This window comes from Cynara cardunculus, assembly GCF_001531365.2.
Source record: "Cynara cardunculus var. scolymus isolate 2C chromosome LG 8, CcrdV1, whole genome shotgun sequence".
NCBI lineage: Eukaryota > Viridiplantae > Streptophyta > Magnoliopsida > Asterales > Asteraceae > Cynara > Cynara cardunculus.
Genome location: NC_037535.1, coordinates 25,053,706 through 25,078,276, shown reverse-complemented (window position 1 = coordinate 25,078,276; position 24,571 = coordinate 25,053,706). Strand labels below are relative to the sequence as shown.

Sequence of the window (24,571 nt, the reverse complement as noted above, 5' to 3'; positions counted from 1 at the left end):
AAGTACCAGGAGGTCTCGGGTTCAAATCCGAGGAGAAATAAAAATCCCCTCGTGGTAACAAAGATTCAAATATGGTGACTCCGGACTATCTACAAAGCAGATAGCCGTTCTGAAATTAGTCGACTCACATAGCAGGTTAGATATCCAGGTTAATAAATATATATATATATATATATATATATATATATATATATAATATTTATTTTGAAGAAAGTATAATAAATACGAAGGAGAGAAGGCTCTCTTGTTCTCCAATATTGTCTGCCACTACTTTTTTTCTTCATCAACCGTATCAATCTCAGTCATATCAATCAGAATCAGGTATTAATATTGTATTAAATATATAAACTTGATTGATATACAGTATTAAAAATTACATACCAAGTAGTATCATAATACCTACTTATTTAATTATTTATTAATTTATGATTTCTTTTTTATATTGAATATTAAACTTTATAACTTTCACTATTTTGGTTAAACATTTGAATATTTAGAGGCTTTATTCTTTACAGTTAAAAATCCTTAAACATTACATATGTTATCTGAAAACTCAAATATTCACTCAAAATTTGAACTAATGACAAGATTTTCATATATATAGTTTAAAGTTGGTACAAAACCGATACCAGTATGTATACTGTTATTTATAGTTTACTCTTATTTTCAATACCATCTTTTTTTAGTATATAATATTTTTATACAACAAATGTAACAAATAAACACACATGCCTTCTTCACTTTTGGTGAGGTTTGAAGCTCTGACCTCCTAAGAGGGCAAAATCTACGACACCACTAGATCAAATTCCCTTTGGTAATATCATTCACATTTCACATATCACAAATTCATTTTCTATTAATATTAATATTATTATTCTGCAATTTTTAAAATCAATTGAAATTACAAAAAATCATATCACAAAATAAACGATCTTTCACCAAACATTCTACTAGTAGTTTTCAGCTACAAGATAGAGAAATGAACACTCTCAGGCACCAGCAGCAATTGATGAACTCAACACCTGAATCTACACAAGATCATGATGATGAGATGATGATGATGATGATGATGATGAAGAAATCACATAAATCTACTACTAAGTATTAATAAATCATCGAGTGGGGTTCAAACAAGAACGGTTTCAAACCAAAAAGAAACATGAACACGGCAATTCACATGTGATATTACACTAAAATCACATGTGATTAGGGTGCAACTTTGGCCACGGGTCAAGTTCGCCTTTGACCGTGTTTCGTAATCGCATGTGATTTTATTTGAGCGTTCTCAGTGTTTTCTTGTTTTTACTGTCTTCCCGTTTGAACCTCCGTCGAATATCATATACAATTTACCCCAATCAAATCAAATTTCTTACCTTATTTACAAGAATATTTACTTGTTCTCTGTACATCTCCTTCAAGTCCACAATATCGGCTCGAAGCTCTTCAAGCTACACCAAAAACAACGACATTTCATCTTTAACTACTTCCAATTTTTTCCTTTTTAATATCCTTCCCTTTCAGGTATTTTGCTAGTAACCGAAGATGAGAACCATAAATATTTGAAAATACCAATATATACGTACACATTGATACATATACACTATGGATTTCAACAAATATATGCATAATTAGTAGATATACATTGATGAATATATACTCATTAACATTAAACATATTTTGATATATATATATATATATATATATACATATAGACAGAGACTCAAAAAAATGGAAAATGACCATTCAACTATATGGTATGCATGTTTTATTCACACGTGCATACTGAAAAAATTACTTACAAATTATATGTGCATACAATATAGATGAATGATTACTAGGGTGTTACTCAGTTTTTCATTTCTTCATTGTTTCCTGAAACTAACCTTATATATATGCATATACTAGTATACTGGTTGTCACTGTTCTCAAAATATTTATAGTTTTTTCATTTAAACCATGTCGTATGGTAGTATCTTCAAGTGTTCATTCAATCAAGAGTAAAATATGTACCTCCTCATCCCGTTCACCCATCAACTCCAGCGCAGCAGAGTGCCTCTTTCTTAACGCTTCTAGCTCCGCCTTCAAGCCACCCACCTCACCCACTTCTGACCGTAACTTCTCACACTGCACATACATTCATACTCCACAATCGGCCTTTTTGAAGTATATCATATTTATATACGGTAAGTACTCATAAACACTCCTCACCATTGGTGAGAGGTTTGAACCCCCTTAACCTTCAAAAAAGGCTAGGATTTACCGGTAACCTGAGGGCCAACGAACCTTTATGCTCAAGAAGACAATGATTAGATTAGAAAACGTACCTCCCCGGTCATTTTAACCAATTCCTCAGCTAGAGAGTCCCGAATCGATTCCATGGATGCCTATAATTCAATCATGAATACCATCATTGCATAAATTTACATATGATCGAGGGAGGGGAACCTAAAAGTTGATTAGCAACCCAAGCACCACCCACAGTGCGACACGTGGCATATTCATCAGGAATATGGATATGTTATTCATCATGAATGTGTGATTGAGGATGACTAACTCTTGAATATTCATAACGAATGTGTGATTCATGATGAATAACACTTGAACATTCATCATGAATGTGCTATCACTTGTTATGTTAAACAACTTGCTTCTTCAAATCAAGAATAATATGCTGCAAGTATTAGCTTTCATGAAAGATACCAGTCTAGACATATAAGATGCAAGTTCGCCCTCCTTTTGTCGAAGGGCAGCCTCAAATGCATTTGGTGTTTTGCTCTTTAAATAATACGTAGACTCTCCAAGATTTCTCCGTTCTGAAAAGTTATCAGACGAATCCAACGATGCCTGCAAATAAAAACTTTCCTCCATACTACTCAAACTTCCGGCGCTCGAGAGTCTACGACTCAACCCTACACATCAACCGTCCATAAATTGAAGTCCAAATAAAAAATAATTTATAAATACGAATAGATACTCTACCATTCTCAAAGCTCGACTTCGTTCTAGCTATAGGATTTTGCTCTGGAACAGCAGAAGCCGTTTTTTCTAGTTCCAAACGGGCTGCTTTTTCACGTTCTATATCCTGTAAATACCAGCAGCATAATTAATGACTTATGTACAAGATTGTGTATAAGGGTGAAACAATCCCTCTACTTTTGGAGGTAGTTGTTAGGTCTGCATAGATCTCACCTCACCCCATCCAGACCCTATTTTCGAGTGAGATTTAGGGGTTATTTGGTTGGTTTTTCCATTAAGTCCTGTATGGATAAAGCTGACTGTGTGGATTAATCTGTCTGTATAGATTGGGAGAGTTTTTCTTTGAGAGGGTCTTTTTATTGATGGAAGGAGCGTGTTTTTTATTTGGAATGACAGGCTCGATAAAAACTTGGCATTCTGCATAAAGCTCCTTCCTAGAAGCTTACTGAATAAGCCACTTTCTATATCATTAAGTTACTACCAAACAGTCATGTATAGCTGACCAAATAAGCTGAGTCCTATTAAGCTCATTAAGTTGTTAACAAACATGCCTTGAAGTAAATCCCACTTGAAAGAAGGGTCTAAGGGGTGGGATATATGCAGCCTGACTCTACCCCAAATAGTAGAGCGGTTGTTTCCATGAAGATCCCCTCAACTTGTGCAAGAGTGTGAGTAAACACATTGAATAAACAAAGACTAGCACATGGTGAAACATAAAACGGAAAAAATAGAAAAATAAGATAATGAGTAGGTACGTTGAAATTATACACTTCTAGCCTCTTCCCCCCTTAGGTGTGTAAATGATGCGAGTCGTACTCGAGTATTAGTATACTCAACTCGAACTCGATAGCCATTTCCCAAGCTCGAACTCGACTCAAAAACTCGCAAGTAGTTAAAAGCTAAACTCAACTAGAACTCGATAGCAATTTTCTAAACTCGAACTTGAGCACAAACTCATTTGAAGCTCGAACCAACTTCAAACTCAAACTCGAATCAAGCTCGAATCAAATTGAAATTTATAAAATGTAAGGGTTTTCTCTTAAAATTTATAAAACTTAAAGACGTACTCTTAAAATTTATAAAACTCATCACCAAGAACACAAAGTTACCAACTCCGTTCACCTCCTTCTCTTTTTAGAACATATCCTCACTCTTCCTTTACCATCTCTTTTCCAACGTGGTACAACTTCACCAAAACTTTTATAGGTTTTTTGGCTTTTTATAAATATGATTTTAATAAAAATAATCATTGATTAATTTTATAGTTAAAATGTACAGTTTTGTTCAAATATCTAAAAATATACGCCATTTTTCTTTTGTTAGTAATTTATTAATATATTTTTATAGCTTATAATTTATATTATAGAACTACTTATATATAAAACAAATTGAGTATCTCACGAGCTTTTCAAGTCGAGTATGGGGTAGCTCGACTCGACTCGTTAGTATCTCGAGTCGAGCCTATTCGAGTCGAGTGTTGACCAAGTCGATCTCGAGTTGTCTCATCTCGTTTACAGCCCTATCCCCCCCCCCCAAGCCTCTCCAACTCTCTTCTGCCAACCATGCGAGCTACAAGTCCCCACATCTAGTCTACTACCTAGTCTTCCAGAAACTTCTATCAGAGGTCTGATATACATGTATGTATGTATGTATGTATGTTCTAGAAGAAATAGATATAACGTGAAAACTCTACCTGCTGCAGAAGTTCACGGTGAGTCAATGCTTCTTGCAGCTCTTGCTTATGTTTCCTCTTGAGTTCTCGTATCTCTTCTTCAAGCTGATTCACATGACCTTCATGAGTATATGTCTCTTCTTTTAGCGCCAGATAATCTTGCCTACTTTCCGCCGCCCTCTGTCTTTCCTTCTCAAGCGACCTCGTTAGCTGCGTTTGCTCAGTTCTCAAACACGATATCTGCAACGCATTACTATTATTATATGCTGACAATCATTGTACGGCTTAATCCATCTGACCATAATCACCTGAGCTTCAAGAACATTTAAGCGAGATAGTGTTTGGGATAATCGTTCACTAACAGAACGCTCTCTTTCCTCTGAACCTGCAGCTTTGGCCTCTGCTTCCTGCAGATTTAAATATCAGCAAAAACCCGCAAATATATATATATATATATAGAGAGAGAGAGAGAGAGAGGTTGGAGAAAACCCCAAAAAAATAAAAAACTGAGAAACGCTATGGTAAGTTGGTAACCATTCATTTGTAGGTATGCACATGTGCATACAAGTAATTTGAAAGAAATTTCTCCGGTATGCACATGTGCATAACATGCACACGTGAATAGAAACCAAGAAATAAGAAATGAAGTTGTTTCTTGGTTTCTAGGCACATGTGCATACCAAAGAACTTACTTAAAAATTACTTGTATGCACATGTGCACACCGTACAAATAAATGGTTACAAGGGTGTTCCTCAGTTTTTCATTTCTTTGTGGTTTTCCCTGAACCTGACCCTATATGTATATATATAATATGTAGGACCTGAAGCCGTGAGTTTAGTGATCTCTCCACAGCATTCCAAGCTTCTACCCTTCTAGCAGTTGTTTCCTATTACCAGTAGAACAGGGGGGTTCAACGAGAGAACAATTGAAAGTGAAACAATTTTGTAAAATGCAACAAACCTGAATAGCCTCGATTTGCCTCAGAAGAGGCCTAGTAGATTCAGGAACTTGTGTAATCAACTCTTCGCATCGACGCTCACTTGCCTGGAGACCAATGATACATATTGTTTTCTATATTTGAAGAAAGGAATAACCAGAAGGCATCACCAAAAGCTATGTTTGGCAAACTAGTTGATGATAAGCTAGTTGTTAGCCGAAAAAGCTGGTTGTTGGCTAATAAGCTAGTTATTAGCCGATAAACTAGTTATGTTTGGTAAAAACTAGCTGATAAGCTCAATGATCATATAAAATAACCTAAAATGACATGTTGAAAAATTATTTGGAAAATTATAAAGGGGCATAATTGGAAAAAGGTGGAAAAAACCCCCATAGCTTATTGAAAAGTTACTTGAAGTAGTGTTTCAACCTGGCTTATAGCTAAAACTTATAGCTAAAACGGAGCTTTTTCAATAAGCTAATTTATGGTTGCCAAACATGGCCAAAGTAGACAAAAAAAAGGAGCTTTTCAATAAGCTAGCTTATGGCTAGCCAAACAAAGTTTTTTCAATAGGCTAAAAAATAAGCTAGTTTATGGTTGCCAAACATGGCGAAAGTAGACACAAAAAGTAGAGTTTCAATAAGCCAGCGTATGGCTAACCAAAAAAAAATGCTTTTTCAATAAGCTCACAAGTAAGCTAGCTTATCATTGCTAAACATGGCCAAATTAGACGAAAAAGTAGCATCCCAATAAGCTAGCTTATGGCTAACCAACCAAAGCTTTTCCAATAAGCTAAAAAATAAGCTAATTAATGGTTGCCATTATGGCCAAAGTAGATGAAAAGGTAACATTGTAATAAGCTAGCTTATGGCTAACCAAACAGAGCTTTTTCAATAAGCTCAAAAACAAGCTGGTTTATGGTTGCCAAACATAGCCAAAATAGATGAGAAAGTGGATTAAACTTATAGAAGCACCTGGTATCGTTTTTGAAGGTCCTCAACATCTCTCCTTAGCATATCTTCCCTAAAAACCGCCTGCAACAAGGAAAAGAACCCCATTAATTTGCGCAAATTCACCAAGCACAATAAATATAAACACAATTCGGTGTTCGCAACGCAAACCTGCTGCTCCGATCTGCTTAGTGTTTGTCTTAATTCCTCTAGAGTTTGAACTAGCATAGCTTCACGTTCAGCAGCTTCCTTCAGACGGCTCTCTAGTTCACTTCTGGCTTCATCGTTTGCTCGTGCCTCCGCTAACGCTTCGGCTTCTTTGGCTGCACTTAACGCATTCGTATAGAATTCCTTTTGAGTTGCAAGTTCAGCCTGGTTTTTTTCTATAGTTTCTTGAAGAAGCTTCTCGGTAGCCACTTTATCTCTCTTTATAGTCTCTACCTTGTTCTCTTCCACCTGAAAAGTTACTCAAATGATAGATACAATCAACAACGTTAGAAAGAATAAATAACAATATAGCCAAAGACGGACCTAGAAATTTTTTCAAGTGGTGGCACCATTTGACTATAAGAAACAAATATAGGTATACTTTTTACAAAATCAACATCGTTCTGGCGGTTAGTTTATTGGTTTTCATATGTGAGGTCATGTGTCCAAGTCTTTTATTGCAAGCTCTTTTAGAAACATAATAAATCTGAAATTAAAAGCTAAAACTAAGAAAATGACGCTAGCGGGACTCGAACTCGGGTCTGAGGTGGAACAGAAGTCTTGTAAACCAACTCTACCAAGGGAAACTTGTGTTCTCATTGTAGTTTCAAATATATACGGTGGCACTTTTCACGACCCTATAATTTTTTTCACTACGATAGAGGAACAAATGCACTACACTGGGTTCATCCCTGCGACCACTAGGTGCATAAGGTGGCACGGGCCTCCGCTCTTTTCCTCGGTTGTAGTGTAAAAAATTAGGATCGTGAAAGGTGCCACCGTATTATTTTTTCGGGTGCAACCATATATTCCTTGAAACTAACAATAATAACACAAATTTCTCTTGGTAGAGTTGATTTGCACAGTCTTTTCTCCGCTTCCAGGCGCAGGTTCGAATCCCATTTGTATCATTTTCTTAGTTTTTAACTTTTAATTTCAGATTTATAATGTTTCTGAAAAAACTTGGGATAAAAGACTCCAACACAGGACCTCACATACAAAAAGCAACAAACTAACCAACAAACCAATGCTGATTTTATAAAAAAAAATCCATAGCTTCGTTTTTTATGGTCAAATGGTGCCGCCACTTTGACAAAAAATTTAGGTCCGCCTATGTTATGCCTCCATGAGGGTTATTTAGGAGAATAACCTTTTGACATTTTTTAAAATGCATGACCTTTTGACATATTCTTTTAAATGCATGACCTTCTGACAGATTCTTTTAAATGCATGACCTGACAGACTCTTTTAAATGCATGACCTTCTGACAAATTCTTTTTAAATGCATGGCCTTCTGACATATTGAAGAACGTCTCTGCCTACCAGAAGAAGGCCTCAAAACGTCTCTTCCTAACACAAGAACGCCTTTTGGCAAATATAAATTACTCAAATGACTAGAGAATATAATTTACCTGTAGCTTCATTATCAATCCCTTTTTCTCTTCTTCAAACTCTCTGATCTAATATTCACCCAAAAAACTTCAAAATTAGACAATTTTGCAAAGTGACAGTTTTTGCTTCTAAAGGAAATACAATAACATATTCAATTTTATACTTGCGCACGTAGTTTCCTTATTTGAGATTCTTGAGCAGCTTGTTTCTTTGACAGCTCTTCACCTAAATGAACGAAAAGGAACACGGTTGAATCATTAATTAGAACGAAAAAATCTTATCAAGCAATTGGATCGAATCTTTACCTTCTGCCATTACTTGAGTGATGATTTCATCTTTTTCCTTCAGAAGAGCAGCAGCATCACTCTTCTTATTTTGCTCTCTACGTAGAGTATCTCTTTCCCTTGTGAGAGCATAAACCTGAATTAATATTTGGCATCCAATATAAGTATTTTAACAACACTGATTATGTGGTCAAGAAGGATGAGGGAAAAAACCCCCAAAAAAATGAAAAACTGAGGAACACCCTACCCTGGTAACCGTTCATCTTAGACAGTATGCACATGTGCATACAAGTAATTGAAGTTGTTTCTTGGTTTTTATGCACATGTGCATACCTGACAAATTGCTTAAAGTTACTTGTATCATTGTATGCACGTGTACATACCTTCCTGATGAAAGGTTACCAGGGTGTTCCTCAGTTTTTCATTTTTTTGCGGTTTTCCCCTGAACCTGACCCATGTGGTCAAATTGCTATTATTATCTTCTGTTACCTTTCTCATAATGTTGCTAAAAAGAAAAGTTATGAGAATTCCCCAAGCCCAAAGCAACAAATCGGCCCACTAGTTTCTAGTTCAACTTAAAACCATGGTGGAAGTTATTGGTAGCCCATAACTTTGAGTTTATAAGGAGCTCACAGAACCAACTTTCTACCCATGTGGAACGGATTGTTACAAGATGAAACAAGATTTAGAATATAAGGAAAGTTTACCTTTCTTTCAAGAGTTGAGACCCTTTGATGATACTCTTCTCTTAAAGACTCGATTTCAGCTTCATTTGATTTTCTCTGTTTAATCATTTTGAAAAGAGTCGATACTCGGAAGCAAACAACATCGAATATTTGAATTTATAAACTTATACCAACCTTTTGATCTTCAAGAACAGACTTCAGCTGCTCATTCTCATTCATCAGCTTTGCAATTTCATCAGCTTTTGCCTGGTAAGACACATGAATAAATGGATTGGACTTCAATAAATATGTTAAATACATCTGTTGCAAAGAGATAGGAATCCCAAGAAAAAAAAGATTAGACCCTGACGTTAGTAAGTAGTTAACAATATATGTATAGGGTCAGGTTCGGGGGCAAAACCGCAAAAAAAATGAAAAACTGAGGAACACCCTAGTAACCATTCATCTGTACAGTACACGCACGTGCATGCAAGTAATTTGTAAGTAATTTTTCCGGTATGCACATGTGCATTTACAAGCCAAGTAACATCTTCAATTACGTGTATGCACATGTGCATACCGTAGATGAATAGTTACTAGGATATTCCTCAGTTTTTCATTTTTTTGGGGGTTCTCCCCTGAACCTCCCTCCACCCCTCTCTCTCTCTCTCTCTATATATATATATATATATATATATACACATACATACACATTTTACAAAAATTCCGGCATGCCAAATTCTACAGTTCTGACTTGTAAGATAAGCATAATTTGACCCCTTGATTACCGAAAGCATAAGACATTAAACCAAACTAAACATACCCCAGTATGTCCCACCCCGAGGTGGGGGATTTACTCAGACCTGACCTCCAGTGGCGGATCCAGAAATTTTGGTGATGGGGGCACAATATAAATTTTGGCCACTCAGCTGTCTAGCTCAGGTTAACGTAATTTAAAACAAAGGTTTTAACAAGTTATGGGTTAAAAAAAATATTGGGTCGGGTCATTTGAGGAAGAGGAACCCAACACCTTTTTTCTCTTCCTTTTCTGTGAGGTGTATGAATTGGTGTCAAATGTTCATGAGTCCTATAACAGAGATCAAGTCCTCAGAAATGACTTAAGCATAAGACATTCTAAATTCTAGAACTAAAAGCAAATGCATATGTACCTGAGCTTGTCTAGCAGCTCCTAGAAGTGCAGTCTCCATTAATTTCATCTCTTTCTTCACCTTCTCGAGCTCAACCACTGAACCTGCATCATCAGACAAATTGCTTCCTAAGCTCTGTTCTTTTTTATCGGCTTCATGTTCACTAGCTAGCTCGTCAACTATCTCAACTTTTGCACACGTGTTAACCACTTCAAGAACCATCTCAGGGGAATCATCCGAAACTTTTACACCCACTTCATCAGATGTGTCAGATTGAGCTTCATTTCGATGTGTTTCATGTCCACTTTGGCCCGAAACTTCCCGCATGGTCTCTTCTTCAGTCTTCTGCAAATCAATACCATCGTCCACCTCATTTGGCTGATGGCCATCACCAAATACTTGATCTTCAGAGTTTCTTGACTCGAGTTTCGTTAATCCAAGATCTTCAGAAAAACCAAATTCCGGGCTCTCTTTGTAATGGGTATGGTCAGGAAACTCTAATTGATCGGGATGATTAACACTCGATTCTGCTATTGAACTGGCTTCCACTTCATTTTCATTATTAGTGGCGGTGGTCGCCTCTTCAGATATTCCAATATTTGATCCCACGGGCTTTTCAGTGATACTATCTCCTTCAGGAAGTGCAATATTTGTTTCTGCCAACTTTTCCGCTTCCTCTGAAACTAAATTATTCGTTTCCAATGGCTGACCCTGATGCTCTTCAGGCTTTAAGGTTTCTAGATTTGCTTGATCATCAGCCTCCGTCATTTCGTTTTCCCTAAAAGAGGATTGAAGACTTGCAGATTCATGGTTTTCTGAAGATTCGTGCTTTCCTAGAGATTCAAGCTTTTCTAAAGATTCGTGTTTTTCAGAAGTTTCAAGATCTTCTGACGACTCGATAACACCATCCTCATCTTGCTGACCCATAAATGACATTATATCCGTCGACCATAACCCTGAAGCTGGTAGTAAACAAGCAATTAGAGAACATTAAAAGGCATCTTGAATTCTTGATACAAACTTCTGAATTGAAACAAATATTATTTTTTGGAAATGCATGATCCCAGGCTTTGCCAAGACTAAGTCTATAACATCCCAAGCGAACCGTACCTAACATTGTCCGCTTTGTCCACACTTGGACTCACGGTTTCAAAACGCGTCTGATAGAGGAGGTATCTAATCCCTTATAAGGCAACATGTGTTCCCCTCCCCAACCGATAAGATCTCACATTGGTTGGGGAGGGGAACGAAAGTTGCGTTATAAGCGACTGGATGACGCATTTTAAAACCGTGAACCCAGATATGGACAAAGCGGACAATACTTGGTACAGTTGGCCTGGGATGTTACAAATGGTATTGAGCCCGCAACCGGATTGGTGCCAACAAGGACACTGGCCTCCCAAGGGGGTGGATTGTAAGATCCCACATCGGTTGGGAGGGGAACAAAACTTGCCTTATAAGGGACTGGATACCTCCTCTATCAAACGCATTTTAAAACCGTAAGTCCATGTGTGTGGACAAAGCGGACAATATCTGGTACAATTGGCCTAGGATGTTACAAAATCCCAGGGCACAAAATCCCAGGGCAAATGACGACCGAAGGCTTCACGTGTATGACAAAAGAAGTTACCTGCAGAAGTGGAAGAAGCACCATCGGGATTCTCTTCCAACCCGAGAGCGTTATCAAAATTCTTCTCGATGCTCTTAACCCCTTCGCTGATCTTGCTAACGGCTTCCGCAAAATCAGGGAAGTTCCCTAGCGAGACCTTCCCACTAAACCAAGCCATCTCCTAATCTTTAACTTAAAATCCCACCAATTCTTGAAACAATATGAATCAAATGCATCAAAACCCTACAAGTTAAAAACCAATATGTTTCACACTACAGCATTCAATCCCACATTAAAAGATTAAAAAAACACAACTTTAACGATGACACTGATCTAAGTTATTGGTTTCTGATTCAAGAACTGAGATTATGAACTACGAATTCCTCAATGAATCTCTATCGATTCGTGTTGCAAGATCTCAATTACCAGTGATGAATTTTGAATGATTTGATGAAGAGCTGACTGTTAACTCAACTGGAAGATAGTTAAGTGTTGAGATCAGATTTAGAAAATTGAACAAGATTTAACAGAAATGAAGTGCGAAATAAACGCCAATCAACGGCGATGAACACAAATCTCGAAAGACACAAAAAAATGGGGTTTGGATACCGGAGTATGATGGTGATCCCACAACCAACTATCGCCATTTTCACTTATAAATCATAAAATTGACCCTAAAACCGACACATTAATGTATTCAAAACAGTAAGAAATTGCGGCCATTGTGCAAAACAAAAGAAAGAACAGTGGGATTCTGTAAAATCAACCCCAATCTCAGGAACATGAACGAAACTCAAATTGGGGAAATGATTTAGAAACAAGATTTCATTAAATTAAAGAAGAAAAAGGGGGGAAATTACCTCGAAGTGTAGAGAGAATCGTTTTATGAATGGGTGACGAACAGTGGAGCCAGAAATTGATGTAGCATCAATGAAGTCGAGTGAATCTGAAAGTCAAGGAGTTGCAACTCCCAAAAAGATGATTAGAAGAAAACTGATAGAAGAGGAATCAAAGGGTATGAAAAAATGGGGCGATTTCGTTTGTCTGTGAATATAGTGCGCTGAAGCTCGATTGAGAACGCAGCGAGTGAGGAGGGAGAGTCCAACAATGGCAGAAAAAAGGCCCCTCTACTGAGACATTCACAACTAATCAGGGTTTGAGTACAAAATGCATCAAGGGGATGTAGCTCAAATGGTAGAGCGCTCGCTTTGCATGCGAGAGGCACGGGGTTCGATCCCCCGCATCTCCATTTTCATTTTACCTTTTCAAAACCAAATTTTTTTTAATTGAAGTAATTATAATAACGATACTTATGACATATCTAATAAGGGTTGGGTTCATATGAAACACGTTTTTTACAATTGAAACTTCACAACAAAATGTTGTAAAGGTAAAAAACCAAATATTCACAACAAAAACACTGAGAATGTTACCTTCACAGTAATTTTTGTTTTCATGAGACACGTTTTTTTTCTATTGAGTCGGATACCACGTCACTCGGCACATCCAGGCCCGTTCCTGACTTTTTTAGGCCCTGGGCGAGATGTGAGAAAGGGCCCTCGGTAAGTATGATATTTTTTCAATATATTGTTTTTATCATCAAAAATAACATTAAAGTCATCATATAATACCCTTTTTTCGAGTATTTTTGGACACAAAATCAATTAATACTCATTTCTAAATTAATATTATCTACTAGAACATTTTTATGTAGCATCGATAATTTGTTCTATCATCAAAAACATCTTATGATACACTTTTGGTACATAGAATGACATCATTTGGGGTTAGAAAGTTGATTCTTCTGATTTCCAAGTGACACTATGTAAATAAAATATAAATAGGTTGGTTTTCCATGTCATGTCATGTCATGTTAATGTTTTTTAACATCATTTTAAACTTTTATATTATGTTTTCGAATTTGGGAAGAGCAACATCATTTTAAATTTTTATAATATGTTTTCGAATTTGGGAAGATTAACATCATTTTAAATTTTTATATTATGTTTTCGGATTTGGGAAGGAAAGAAAAAAATGAGAAAGGAAAAGAAAAATAAAAGAAAGGACGAAAAAAAAATTATTTGTGTTTATAATAAAGAAGATAGAGGAAGGAAAATAATGATTTAAATAATATAATTTGATATAATTTTTTTTCTTTTCCTTTTCTTTTCCTTTCCCTAAAAAAAATCTCGAGAACATAATATTTTTCTTCATCCATTACTTTCCTCTCTTTCCTACGTAAAAGAAGACTAAAAAACATAGGGTTAGGGTTAAAACAATTTTTTCTGGAATCATCGATTATATAAATTAAAAAACTCATGTTAGTGATAGTTTGAGATTGTATTATTCTTTTAGAGATAGAAGAGTACATAAGATTTATACACTCAGTATTAGAAAATAAAGAACAATTATGAATAAAAAATATTATAGCTTTATTATTCTAAATATAAATATAAGTTGTACCGTCTCATATGGTTGATAATTTTATCAAAAAATGAGGGTTATGTTAACTAATAACAAGAAAATCTAACATATTTTAATATAAAAAATAGAATTCACGCGAAGATGGAATAATCAAAAGAGTCGATGAGAGATAAATTATGAAAAATATATCAAAGTTTTCGAAGCAAGTAGTTTTAGACGTCGGTTTTAGATTAAAAAACTTAGAAAAATATTAAATAATATTATATAATGAACGACAGATTAACCTCTTTATGTATTTTTTTTTCTTCAATATGTTTAATTTATACATGTTTGGATCTTTAATAGTTAATGTAGTACCAAAATATTTCCTTGTCATATTAGATACTAATTTTTTTATATATATTCTATTTACTATTTTTTTTGAACTATTATTATATATATTAAAAAAAATTGGGCCCCTAATTTTTATGGGCCCTGGGCATACGCCCGGCCCGCCTTCCCCCAGGGACGGCCCTGGGCACATCAGCATGATAAAAGTTAATGTTTCAACTAGTTATCTGGGTACTTAAATGTTTAAAACTCTGTATCTTATGTATTAAAACAAAAAATTTGAAAGTACATTACCCAAAATATGAATCGTGTTAAAGTACGTTATTTTTCATGCAATTTGCTCGAATGTTAAACACTACAAGACCATAAATAAGCATAAAAACCAAATGGGGATGTAGCTCAAATGGTAGAGCGCTCGCTTTGCATGCGAGAGGCACGGGGTTCGATCCCCCGCATCTCCATTTCCATTTTTACCCTTTCAAAACCCATTTTTTTTAAAATCAAAATAAATATTTGAGTAAGTTACACTTTTAGTCCACGTGGTTGCCAAAATACTATTTTTGGTCCATCTTTTAAACTATGGTGGTGTTTGGTTAAAGGTATTATGTAGGGGTGCTTAATGGTTAGGTTGATCGGGTTGAAGACATTTGAACACCCAACACAATGCTTACAGTTTGAAAAATCTTAACACACAGCAAAGTGCAACCTAACCCAACCAACCCGTACGGGTTGGTCGGATTGATACATTGGTACATTAAAATATTATTTTGACTTTGAATATGTTATTTCTTTACTCGTATTTTTTTCATTATCAACCATTTGATAAAACTTAGTCATACTTCTTACGTATGTCACATTCAGTTAGTTTTCTCAATTTACATATATATGTTCATAGTTGTTGAACATATATACGAATAAGTTATATAAAAATGTGAATAGATTGAATATATATATACTAGTTGTGTACCCGCGCAATGCGGCGGGAGCCATGAATTTTAACGATTTTGAAGTTCCACTGGTTTTATAAGATAAGATTTAACGATGATATATGTTACACTTGGTCTTTACATATTAATACAATTTGAATAAATAAGAGTTCTGGTTCCAATTACAGACTATCGATGAAAAAATTTGTATGACAGTTTAAAATCCAATATATTTAAAATCCAACATATTTAAAAGACTCCACAGATGTATTCAATTTACACCAAGAGCAAAGAACCAAGAAACTTGAGTTTTAAGATAAACACTCAAAACCAATAAAGAAAACTACAAATTTGACAGATCATAAGCCATGAAAAGATAAAAAAAGTTGAGTTTTAGAATGAAATTTCAACTGTTTACCCTCTTTTTTTGTCAGAAACTCAGATTAAGGTTGAATTAATGCATGTATATATATATATATTTAAAAAAAAAACCCAAGAACATATTAATTCAAAACATATTATACAGTACAATTTGGACGGCTTAACCCCAAAATATATAGTATATATATAAATAAATAACTGTAACAGTATAAATCGTAAATATTAAAAATATTTTTTCACAGTATATATAATATATATAATAATATAATTAAGTCAAAAATTATTCAATATTTGACTCATTTCGAATGTATTAACGAGACGATTATAATGTTATAACTTGTTAAAATAAAAATGTATTTTTTAAACATGTTTTCATTGATATACGATTATGTATGTTAATTTGATAAATGTTTAAAATGAAACATTTAAAAGTAAAGAATGTAAAGTAAAGTAAATTAATTATAGGGGTATAAAGTGTAAATTTAAAATTATAATTTTTAAAAAATAGGTTGTAAGATGGTGAGTGTATGTGAGGGGGTGAGTATGTGAGGAGAGAAGGGGTGAAAAAGTGAAAATGTGAGTATAAAGAGTATTTTGGTCATTTAAAATTTTAAGACTTCAAGACTTTTGCTAAATTTGCTTAATAATATAGTATAGATATATATATGAAGAGCATACATAATACTCCAATTGTCATATATATATATATATATATATTAGTAGAAATTCAACAATAATATTAAATTCGATAAATAAATGACATCGATTTTATCGGATTGAGTTGAGTTCAAATAATAGTAACTCAATATCAATCAAATACCTACAGTTTGACAAATTTACAACTCGATTAGACACTGAGTTGCTTCGGGTTGAGTTATTTCACGTTGAGTTGGGTTGGGTTGATCGGACTTTTGAGCACCCTAAATAATATGTAGTAATCAATGGAAATTATAATAAAATAAATTGTTTAGTTTTAATGTCAAATTTCCATTTCAGGTTAAACTGGTGGTAATGAAAAGTCATTCACATTTCCATTCCTTGTCACTATCATTTCCATTCCGCAACCTGAACCAAACAACCCCTAATTACAGTTTTGGTTGTTGTGGTTGCCACATTGTTTCGGATTTGGTCTCTCTGATTAACTTTTGTTAGAAAACTTTGTTAACTCTGGGACGATCCTGAACACAAAATAAAAATCGTTTAACTTAACGAGTCCAGCTTCATAGAACAAATGCTCAACTCGTCTCATTCGAAAGCGGTAAGTCAAGTCATTCAGGCATATACTTTTTCGAGCCGAACATGTTTATATGTTTATAAATACAAATAATATATAAAGGGTATTTAACCTATCAGTAGTTGGGCCAGAGGTTCAAACCTCATCAAATGTGAGAGCGTGTATGAGTTTATTTGTTGTATTTGCTACATATAAATGTTATATACTTTTAAAAAAAAATTACCAACCTCGAGCAATAAACGAGTTAATTAATCACGAATATGACTCCATAAATGAGTATCGAGCTCGAACTCGACAACTCAAATATTATTGGAACTCAAACCTATATAAATTTTTTCATGCTGAACTCGAATAAGCTATTACCCGACTCAACTTGTTTACATCCGTAGGTTATACACATTTTGAATACAGTGTTTTTGTTATTTCTATATACAAAGAGCAAGATACTTTAATGTTTTCTATATTATATTGTAACGCATTTGACAAAACTCTTAAAATCCAATTTTTATGCATTGAGTATTGTTTACGGATATATATTACTTAAAATTTAAGATTACAAGTAAATCGTGCGTATGTATAACTTATTAAAGTTCCATGATTGATTTAGTGTAGCTAACTGCAGATAAACATAATCAAATATTTGATAGATATCTCAATTTAAATATAAAAAATATATAATATATTTAGTATAATTATTGAATTATAACAAAATATTAATTATTATCTTTATAAAAAAATATATTATTAAACCAAAAAAATAAATGATTTCATAGTTAAATCTAAATTAAATTAAAAAAATTGAATTAAATAAATTACAAAAAATAAAACAAAAACTTTTAAATATTTAATTTGATATTAAAATCGATACATTTAAAAAAAAAATTATTATACCTAAAAACATATATTTTATTTAAAAATAAAAACATTAACGTTTTTACAATACCACATAAAATCGTATTATAACACCGACGGAGACAGAATAAAACGAAAAAAAACCGACATATATCTCGTTGTATTACGCGAATACCATTCTAGTATAACTTAATAAACTCAAGATGTTGATTGAAATGAACAAGAAAATAATGTTTTATGCCGCTTAAAATAAAATTAAATAGACTTAAAAGTTCATTTTTATATTTGCTTTTTAAGGATGTCACATGTTATGCCTGAACTAATCCCGGTAAATGGTGACTGTAAGAAAACAGTTTGATAAACTCAGTGGCCACAATTATTGTATATGTCTTAAATCAAACCCCCGACCAAATGAGATATTTCTCCACATCCACCAGGATCTCAATCAGTACACCACAACTTATATGGTTAAGCTCATTTTTTATTATAATAAGATTCGTCACCCTCACTTACAAGGTAAAACTCTTGGTCTTTGTCTCACTCTTATTTGACAAGATTCTTGGTCCTTACCATATTCATCTATTGAAGTAATGTGACTTGGTAAACGCTTACCCGATAGCGATTGGTAAACGCCACTTAGGGGCCGTTTTCCTAAACACTTACCCGGTAAGCATTTACCGGTAAAATTCGACACTATCGCTTACTTACCTTGTAAGATTTTATTCACTAAAACGCCTCGTATGCAACAATTTGTCCTGGTAATCATTAAGTCATTAACCATGGTAAGAGTCCTCGTCTTTACTTACCGGGTAAGACTCTCGATTTTTGCTTTCGCTCTTACCAGGTATGATTAATATCCCTTGTCATATTCATCCGCTAAAATAAAATGACTTGATAAACGCTTACTAAACGGCACCTTAGTCATGTTTGTCGGACACTCCTTCAAATTAAGAAGGTTGAATTGCTATTTCGTTTAAGAGGCATTTCATCGAACACCTTGCCTGCATTTCTATTACCAACTAATAATTTATTGACTTGTAATCTTGCAAAGTGTTTCATTTGATCACACATTGTGAATTCACACAACTAAACAAAATAACACAAACCCTCGTAACAAATCTCAGAAACTCAATTCCCAGTAGTCGAATTGTAAGCATGATGACGATCAACAACGACAAAAACAAACAAACAAACCTTCATATCTAAACTGGCGAAGCAGAATCCGATTCCAACGAGAGTCCAAGATCCTGTGACTCCTTCGGCTTGGCTGCAGTCCTCTTGGGAACCGGAATAGCCAGAAACGTCTTCTTCTTACTGATAGGTTTACATTTTTCAAGCTGAACCAGATCTCCAATTTGGAACTGGTTTTCAGGGTCATGAGCTTGAAACTTCTTCTTCTTCCTCACTCTACGCTTATATTTTGGGTGAGGTGCCAGACGTGTAACTTCAACATTCACCGTCTTATCGTTGGTGGTGCAGATAACACGGCCTTGGAGCGATCTCATGGCGCGAATTGGGGGAAGATAAGTGTGGCGGTGGCGATGGTGGTTGGCGGTGGAGGGTTTGGTGAGGATGGCGGAGGAGGTGCCATGGAGGAAAGGGGTGGAGAGAGAGAGGGATTTGAATTGAGAAAGAGGGAGTTGAAGATGAAGGAGAGACATGGTTTCCGGATAAGAGTGTGTGTGTGTGAAGAAGATGATGATGGTATTTAGGGATATGGGGATTTGTGTTCTGGTGTTTCGCGTTTATTTTTCTTATGGAACTTGATCCATCTAGGATTATGACACGTACGTTCAGGTTTTAGTATGCACCGTTGATTAAGCTTACCAAAACTCTTTCGACACACATTCTTTGAAATAGAAAATAACTATTTTTTTAGCTCTCATGATTTCATGTTTGGTTTGTTAGATTGTTTAAATTTGAAATTTTAAGATTTAATTGAAATTTTATAAACATAGGATTTTGAAGGATTTTACTGGATTTCATAGGATTGTATGAAATAAGATTTTAAAAAATGTTAAAAACATTTGTTTTATAATAATCGATTAATAAAACTGTAATTTAATTAATTTTATATATTATTTATAAATAATAGAATCCAGTTTCATTCCAAATACTACAAACCAAACACATTAATTATTTATTTATTTAATATGATCTACAATTTATTGTTGTTCTCGTCTTTCATACTTAACGATAAAATACTGATCGTTTTTTTCACGTGGGTTTCAAGTAGACTCCTTAAGGAATCTATTTTATGTGACTTGTGGTTTACTTCACTCCATCTTATGTCTTCCTTTGATTAATCGCTTCTAGTTTCGTTTCATATCCCCTGCATTCGCGGGTTTGGCTCATTGTTTTCTTCTTTTTTGTCATCTTTCGTTTCTTTACTGCACCTTACAGTTTTGTTCGTGTCTGGGGTTTTTCATCTTCAGCTCTGTATCTTTTGTTTGATGGGTTTTCACCGTCTTTTAAAAAACAATAAACTACTGGTGGAGTAAGCTTTACGGATGAAAACAACAATGAATTGCAAACCACGTTGGTAAACAGAATCATATTTTTAAAAAATATAACGACAAAAATAACAATTTTTAGCATCTCTAATCCTACGCAATCACTAAAAAAAGTAAAATGATGGGTCCCTTGAACACAAAAAAACCCAACTCTAACCACAAAAAAAAAAGGCTAAAAACATCATTAATATAATAATAAAACAAAAATATATGTATTTACAATTACACTATTGAAACTATTAGTTTATATATAAAATTATAAAAGTTAAATAAAATATTAATATTTGAGTATAGAAGTCTAATTTATTGACATTCAAATATAAAAACAAACATCTATATTATATTATAAAACATTTGATAAAAACTATTAAAAACTATATTTTATACATCAAGTACTGTTTATTAATGTATATTAGTTATAATTCAAGATTATAAGTAAATTGTGCGTAAATACAACTTATTAAGCTTCATGTTTGAATTCGTGTAACAAACTGTAGATAAATATAATCAAATATATGATAAAATTATTATTTTGAATATAAAAACTAAAATATAATTAGGATATTATTGAGTTCTAACAGAATACTTATTTATTATCTTTATAAAAATTATATTATTAAACTAAAAATAAATTACTTCGTCATCAAACCTAAATTAAATTATAATAAAAAATTAAATTAAAGAAGTTATACAAAAAAATGAGAATTTTTATATATTTTATAATTTTTATAATATCTTCAAATTTATATTTTATTGGAAAAAAAACATTATTGATTGTTTAAAACCACATAAATTCGTATTATAACATCGACATAGAATAAAAAGATAAAATAAAACATTAAAATCGAGATATATATCGCTTCATTATATAAGTACTTTTTTGATATAATATAATTAGAAATTACTGTAGTTTTTTAATTGTTTATTTTGGAAAAATTGTACGAAAAGCCGTTAGAAATAACGACTTCGGGTTCAATTACATCCGATTCGATTCATATGGATTCAATTTTAAGCGATTTCGTAACCCTAATTTGTGAGAAAGGAGGATGAGGAGATAGCCTTATCCATCTGCAACCAATCTGTCATCTCCTAAATGGACGGACGCCATATCTCTTCCTTCAAATCCACCATCCTACTTGGCAAGCTATCATCCATGGAAATCCATCAAAAAAACCCCACCACACCATCCCTCCATTTCTCGATCCTCATTTCATATAACTCCGATCGATCAATTTGATTTCACGATAACAATAATCACTTACAGGTTGTGAGATTCTGTCAATCGGCGTAATGGCGTCTATTGCAACCTTCGCACCCACCACCACCACCACCGTCAAGGGCCTCGGTGGCAGTTCTATCGCCGGAACCAAGCTTAACCTCCGGCCTTCTCGCCAGAGTTTCCGATCAACCTCTTGCAGGTACTAATACGACCTAATTTGTTATGAAATTTACTAGTTTTTTTGCATGATTTTGATGTTTGTTCTGCTGTTTTGGGGATGATTTTGGATGTATAGAGCTGGTGCTGTGGTGGCTAAATATGGCGACAAGAGTGTTTACTTTGATTTGGAGGATTTGGGTAACACTACTGGTCAGTGGGATGTTTATGGTTCTGATGCACCTTCGCCTTACAATGCCCTCCAGGTATTCGATCTAATGTCTCACTGAATTCACTGATACCCATTATTGAGTAGACCAATTTAGGGCGTAAGCGCATACCGACAAGAGTTATCAACCTTGCTTACCTTATCGTCTAACATTCTCGGCTAATAAAATGGATTGCTGGTAAACGTCTTAAACCCGATAAGGGTTTACCGGGTGAGAGTCTTTCACTCACTTAACATGTAAGAATCATGATCCTTGCTATGTCTTTTGCTGGATAAGATTCTCGGTCCTATCCTCAATCGATAAGGTAAGTGATATCGGTAAGCACTTATCGGATAAGCCCCTTAGTCCTTTCTGAAAATAGGAACTTAGCGAAATAAAAGTAACTACTATTGGGGTGTTAAGGAGTAATTACAGTGAAATTGTCCAAAGGAGTCATTTTGGACTCCCCAATTCATTCTACAGCCGCTTTTCTTATCAATCAACCGATATAGCCAAAGGGAATCTAGTTTTTATGAATTTAATATTCATAAAACACCAATTTAACTAGTTGCGAAAGTGCTATTTGCAAAATATTGACGTGTCAACTTGCACTTTAATTAACGTGGATATCCAATCCGCTATGCGAGCCGACTAATCCTAGGGCGACCACCTGCTTTGCTAGGTAGCCGGGAGTCACCGCATTTGAACCTCCATGGCCACAAGGGGATTTTTATTCCTCTTTGGATTTGAACCTGGGACCTCCAGACACTTTTGACCTTTGGAGCCAAACTCAAACCAATCAGGCACCACCATTGTGGTTTGGAAGTAGCTCTTTAGCAAATGCATAAATGGTACTTCCACATCATTTGTGAAATTGCTACTTTATGTATATTATATCCAAAAGAAAGTGTATTTCGCAAGTTGCTAAAGTGTAACTTGTGAAACTTACTTTCTATGAATTTAATATTCATAAATTACCAGTTTAACAAGTTGCTAAACTAAAATGCTGACATGTCAAATAGCACTTCAGCAGGTGGGTAAGTGACACTTTAGCAAAATGTGTAAGTGGTACTTTCACGGCAACATTTCACAAGTAGCACTTTAGCAACGCGTGGAATTGCTACTTTATTATATTATTAAAAAAGGTGGATTTCGCAAGTTGCTAAAATGTTATCGTATGAAATCTGGGCTATTTTTTCAACAGTTGGTTGAAAAGATGGCTATTTTTGGACAAGTTTCTGTATATATATCTTTGAAAGTTTCCAAAATAGGAAAACATCAAATCCAAATTGAAACTTGTTGCAGTTTTTAGCAGATGGATTTCCTCCCATAATTGACAAAAATTCTATAACCATTCTTTTACTAGTTGTACAACACTCTTTGAATCTCTTAGCTCGATTATCGTACATTTTGATTGCAGAGCAAGTTCTTCGAGACGTTCGCTGCACCTTTTACCAAGAGAGGATTGCTACTCAAATTCTTGATACTGGGAGGTGGTTCGACCCTTGCTTACTTCAGCTCCACCGCAACCGGAGATGTGTTACCAATTGTGAAGGGCCCACAAGAGAAGCCGAAGCTTGGTCCACGTGGCAAAATCTAATCTGATCAACCGACAACGACAAAAGAATTTTAGTATGGTTTGAAATGTATCTTTGCCACAACTTGTAAGTATGTTTGGTTCCTACTCCAAGGCTCCTTTCTTTATTCATGTATGAATTCATGCTTACTACAAAACTCTATCATGACCTTAGATGTGACTTCACATATTCATATTTGACTATGGGGTTGTTTGGTTGGTTTTCCATTTAAGTTCTGTACAGATAAAGCTGACTCTATAGATTGGGAGGGTTTTTCATAAATGGAAGGAGCATGTTTTATTTTAATTGGGAGGGGCAGCTTTGGAAAAAACTTGGTTTTCTGTATAATGCTCCCCCTAGAATCTTACTGATTAAGTAACTTTCTATTTCATTAAGTCACTAACAAACGGTCATGTATAGTTGATAGAATATGACATGAGTCCCATCAAGCTCATTGAGGGGTTGTTTGGTTAATTTTTCATTAAGGGGGTGTTTGGGATTGCTTATAAAAGCTGTTTTTAAATTTATTTCAGTCTGGCACGGGTGATAAGCTGTTTTTTGGTGTTTGGATAAGAAAAAGAAATTGCTTATTAATAAGTTGTTTTTGATAAGTTAATTCTTCCTGACTTATGAAAAACTGCTTATAACCAGTTTACAATTTTAACCCTGTTTTATTTAACTCCGATTTGATACCACATAAGTTAATAAACACTTTTACAAAAAAACATAAGTTAAAGCTGACTGTGTGGATTAATATGTATATATAAATTAGAAGAGTTTTTGTTCGGAATGGTTTTTTCGTAAATGGAAGGAACATGTTTTTTAATTTGGAAGACAAGTTTGGAAAAAACTTGACTTTCTGCATAAAACTCTCCCTAGAATCTTACTTAATAAGTCACTGCCAAATAG

The 24,571-nt window shown here is 34.3% G+C and overlaps 3 protein-coding genes and 2 non-coding genes across 5 annotated transcripts; 3 read left to right on the top strand and 2 right to left on the bottom strand.

The window, feature by feature from the left end:
• Positions 1-845: 845 nt before the first annotated feature.
• LOC112517064 (golgin candidate 5-like) lies at positions 846-12,930 on the bottom strand. The gene is made up of 20 exons (XM_025124376.1): positions 12,702-12,930; positions 11,863-12,084; positions 10,254-11,194; positions 9,280-9,351; positions 9,127-9,201; positions 8,441-8,555; positions 8,299-8,360; positions 8,156-8,203; positions 6,708-6,992; positions 6,561-6,620; positions 5,610-5,693; positions 5,470-5,535; positions 4,957-5,055; positions 4,670-4,888; positions 2,980-3,082; positions 2,701-2,909; positions 2,325-2,384; positions 2,011-2,124; positions 1,374-1,448; positions 846-1,028 (listed from the first exon to the last, which is right to left on the bottom strand). Exons 2-20 carry the CDS (start codon positions 12,017-12,019, stop codon positions 990-992), a joined length of 2,883 nt encoding a protein of 960 aa, XP_024980144.1. The 5' UTR covers positions 12,020-12,084; positions 12,702-12,930; the 3' UTR covers positions 846-989.
• An 87-nt stretch (positions 12,931-13,017) lies between these two features.
• TRNAA-UGC lies at positions 13,018-13,090 on the top strand. Its single transcript has one exon. It is a non-coding gene; the product is annotated as a tRNA-Ala (tRNA).
• Positions 13,091-14,983: 1,893 nt separating this feature from the next.
• TRNAA-UGC lies at positions 14,984-15,056 on the top strand. Its single transcript has one exon. It is a non-coding gene; the product is annotated as a tRNA-Ala (tRNA).
• Positions 15,057-18,998: 3,942 nt separating this feature from the next.
• Positions 18,999-19,669, bottom strand: LOC112516766 (30S ribosomal protein S17, chloroplastic). Its single transcript, XM_025123997.1, has one exon. The coding sequence runs from the start codon at positions 19,647-19,649 to the stop codon at positions 19,191-19,193; it is 459 nt and encodes a 152-aa protein (XP_024979765.1). The 5' UTR covers positions 19,650-19,669; the 3' UTR covers positions 18,999-19,190.
• A 2,031-nt stretch (positions 19,670-21,700) lies between these two features.
• LOC112516897 (photosystem I reaction center subunit VI-2, chloroplastic-like) lies at positions 21,701-23,887 on the top strand. Its single transcript, XM_025124145.1, has 3 exons — positions 21,701-21,919; positions 22,016-22,142; positions 23,506-23,887. The coding sequence occupies exons 1-3, from the start codon at positions 21,792-21,794 to the stop codon at positions 23,683-23,685; spliced, it is 435 nt and encodes a 144-aa protein (XP_024979913.1). The 5' UTR covers positions 21,701-21,791; the 3' UTR covers positions 23,686-23,887.
• The last annotated feature ends 684 nt before the right edge of the window (positions 23,888-24,571 follow it).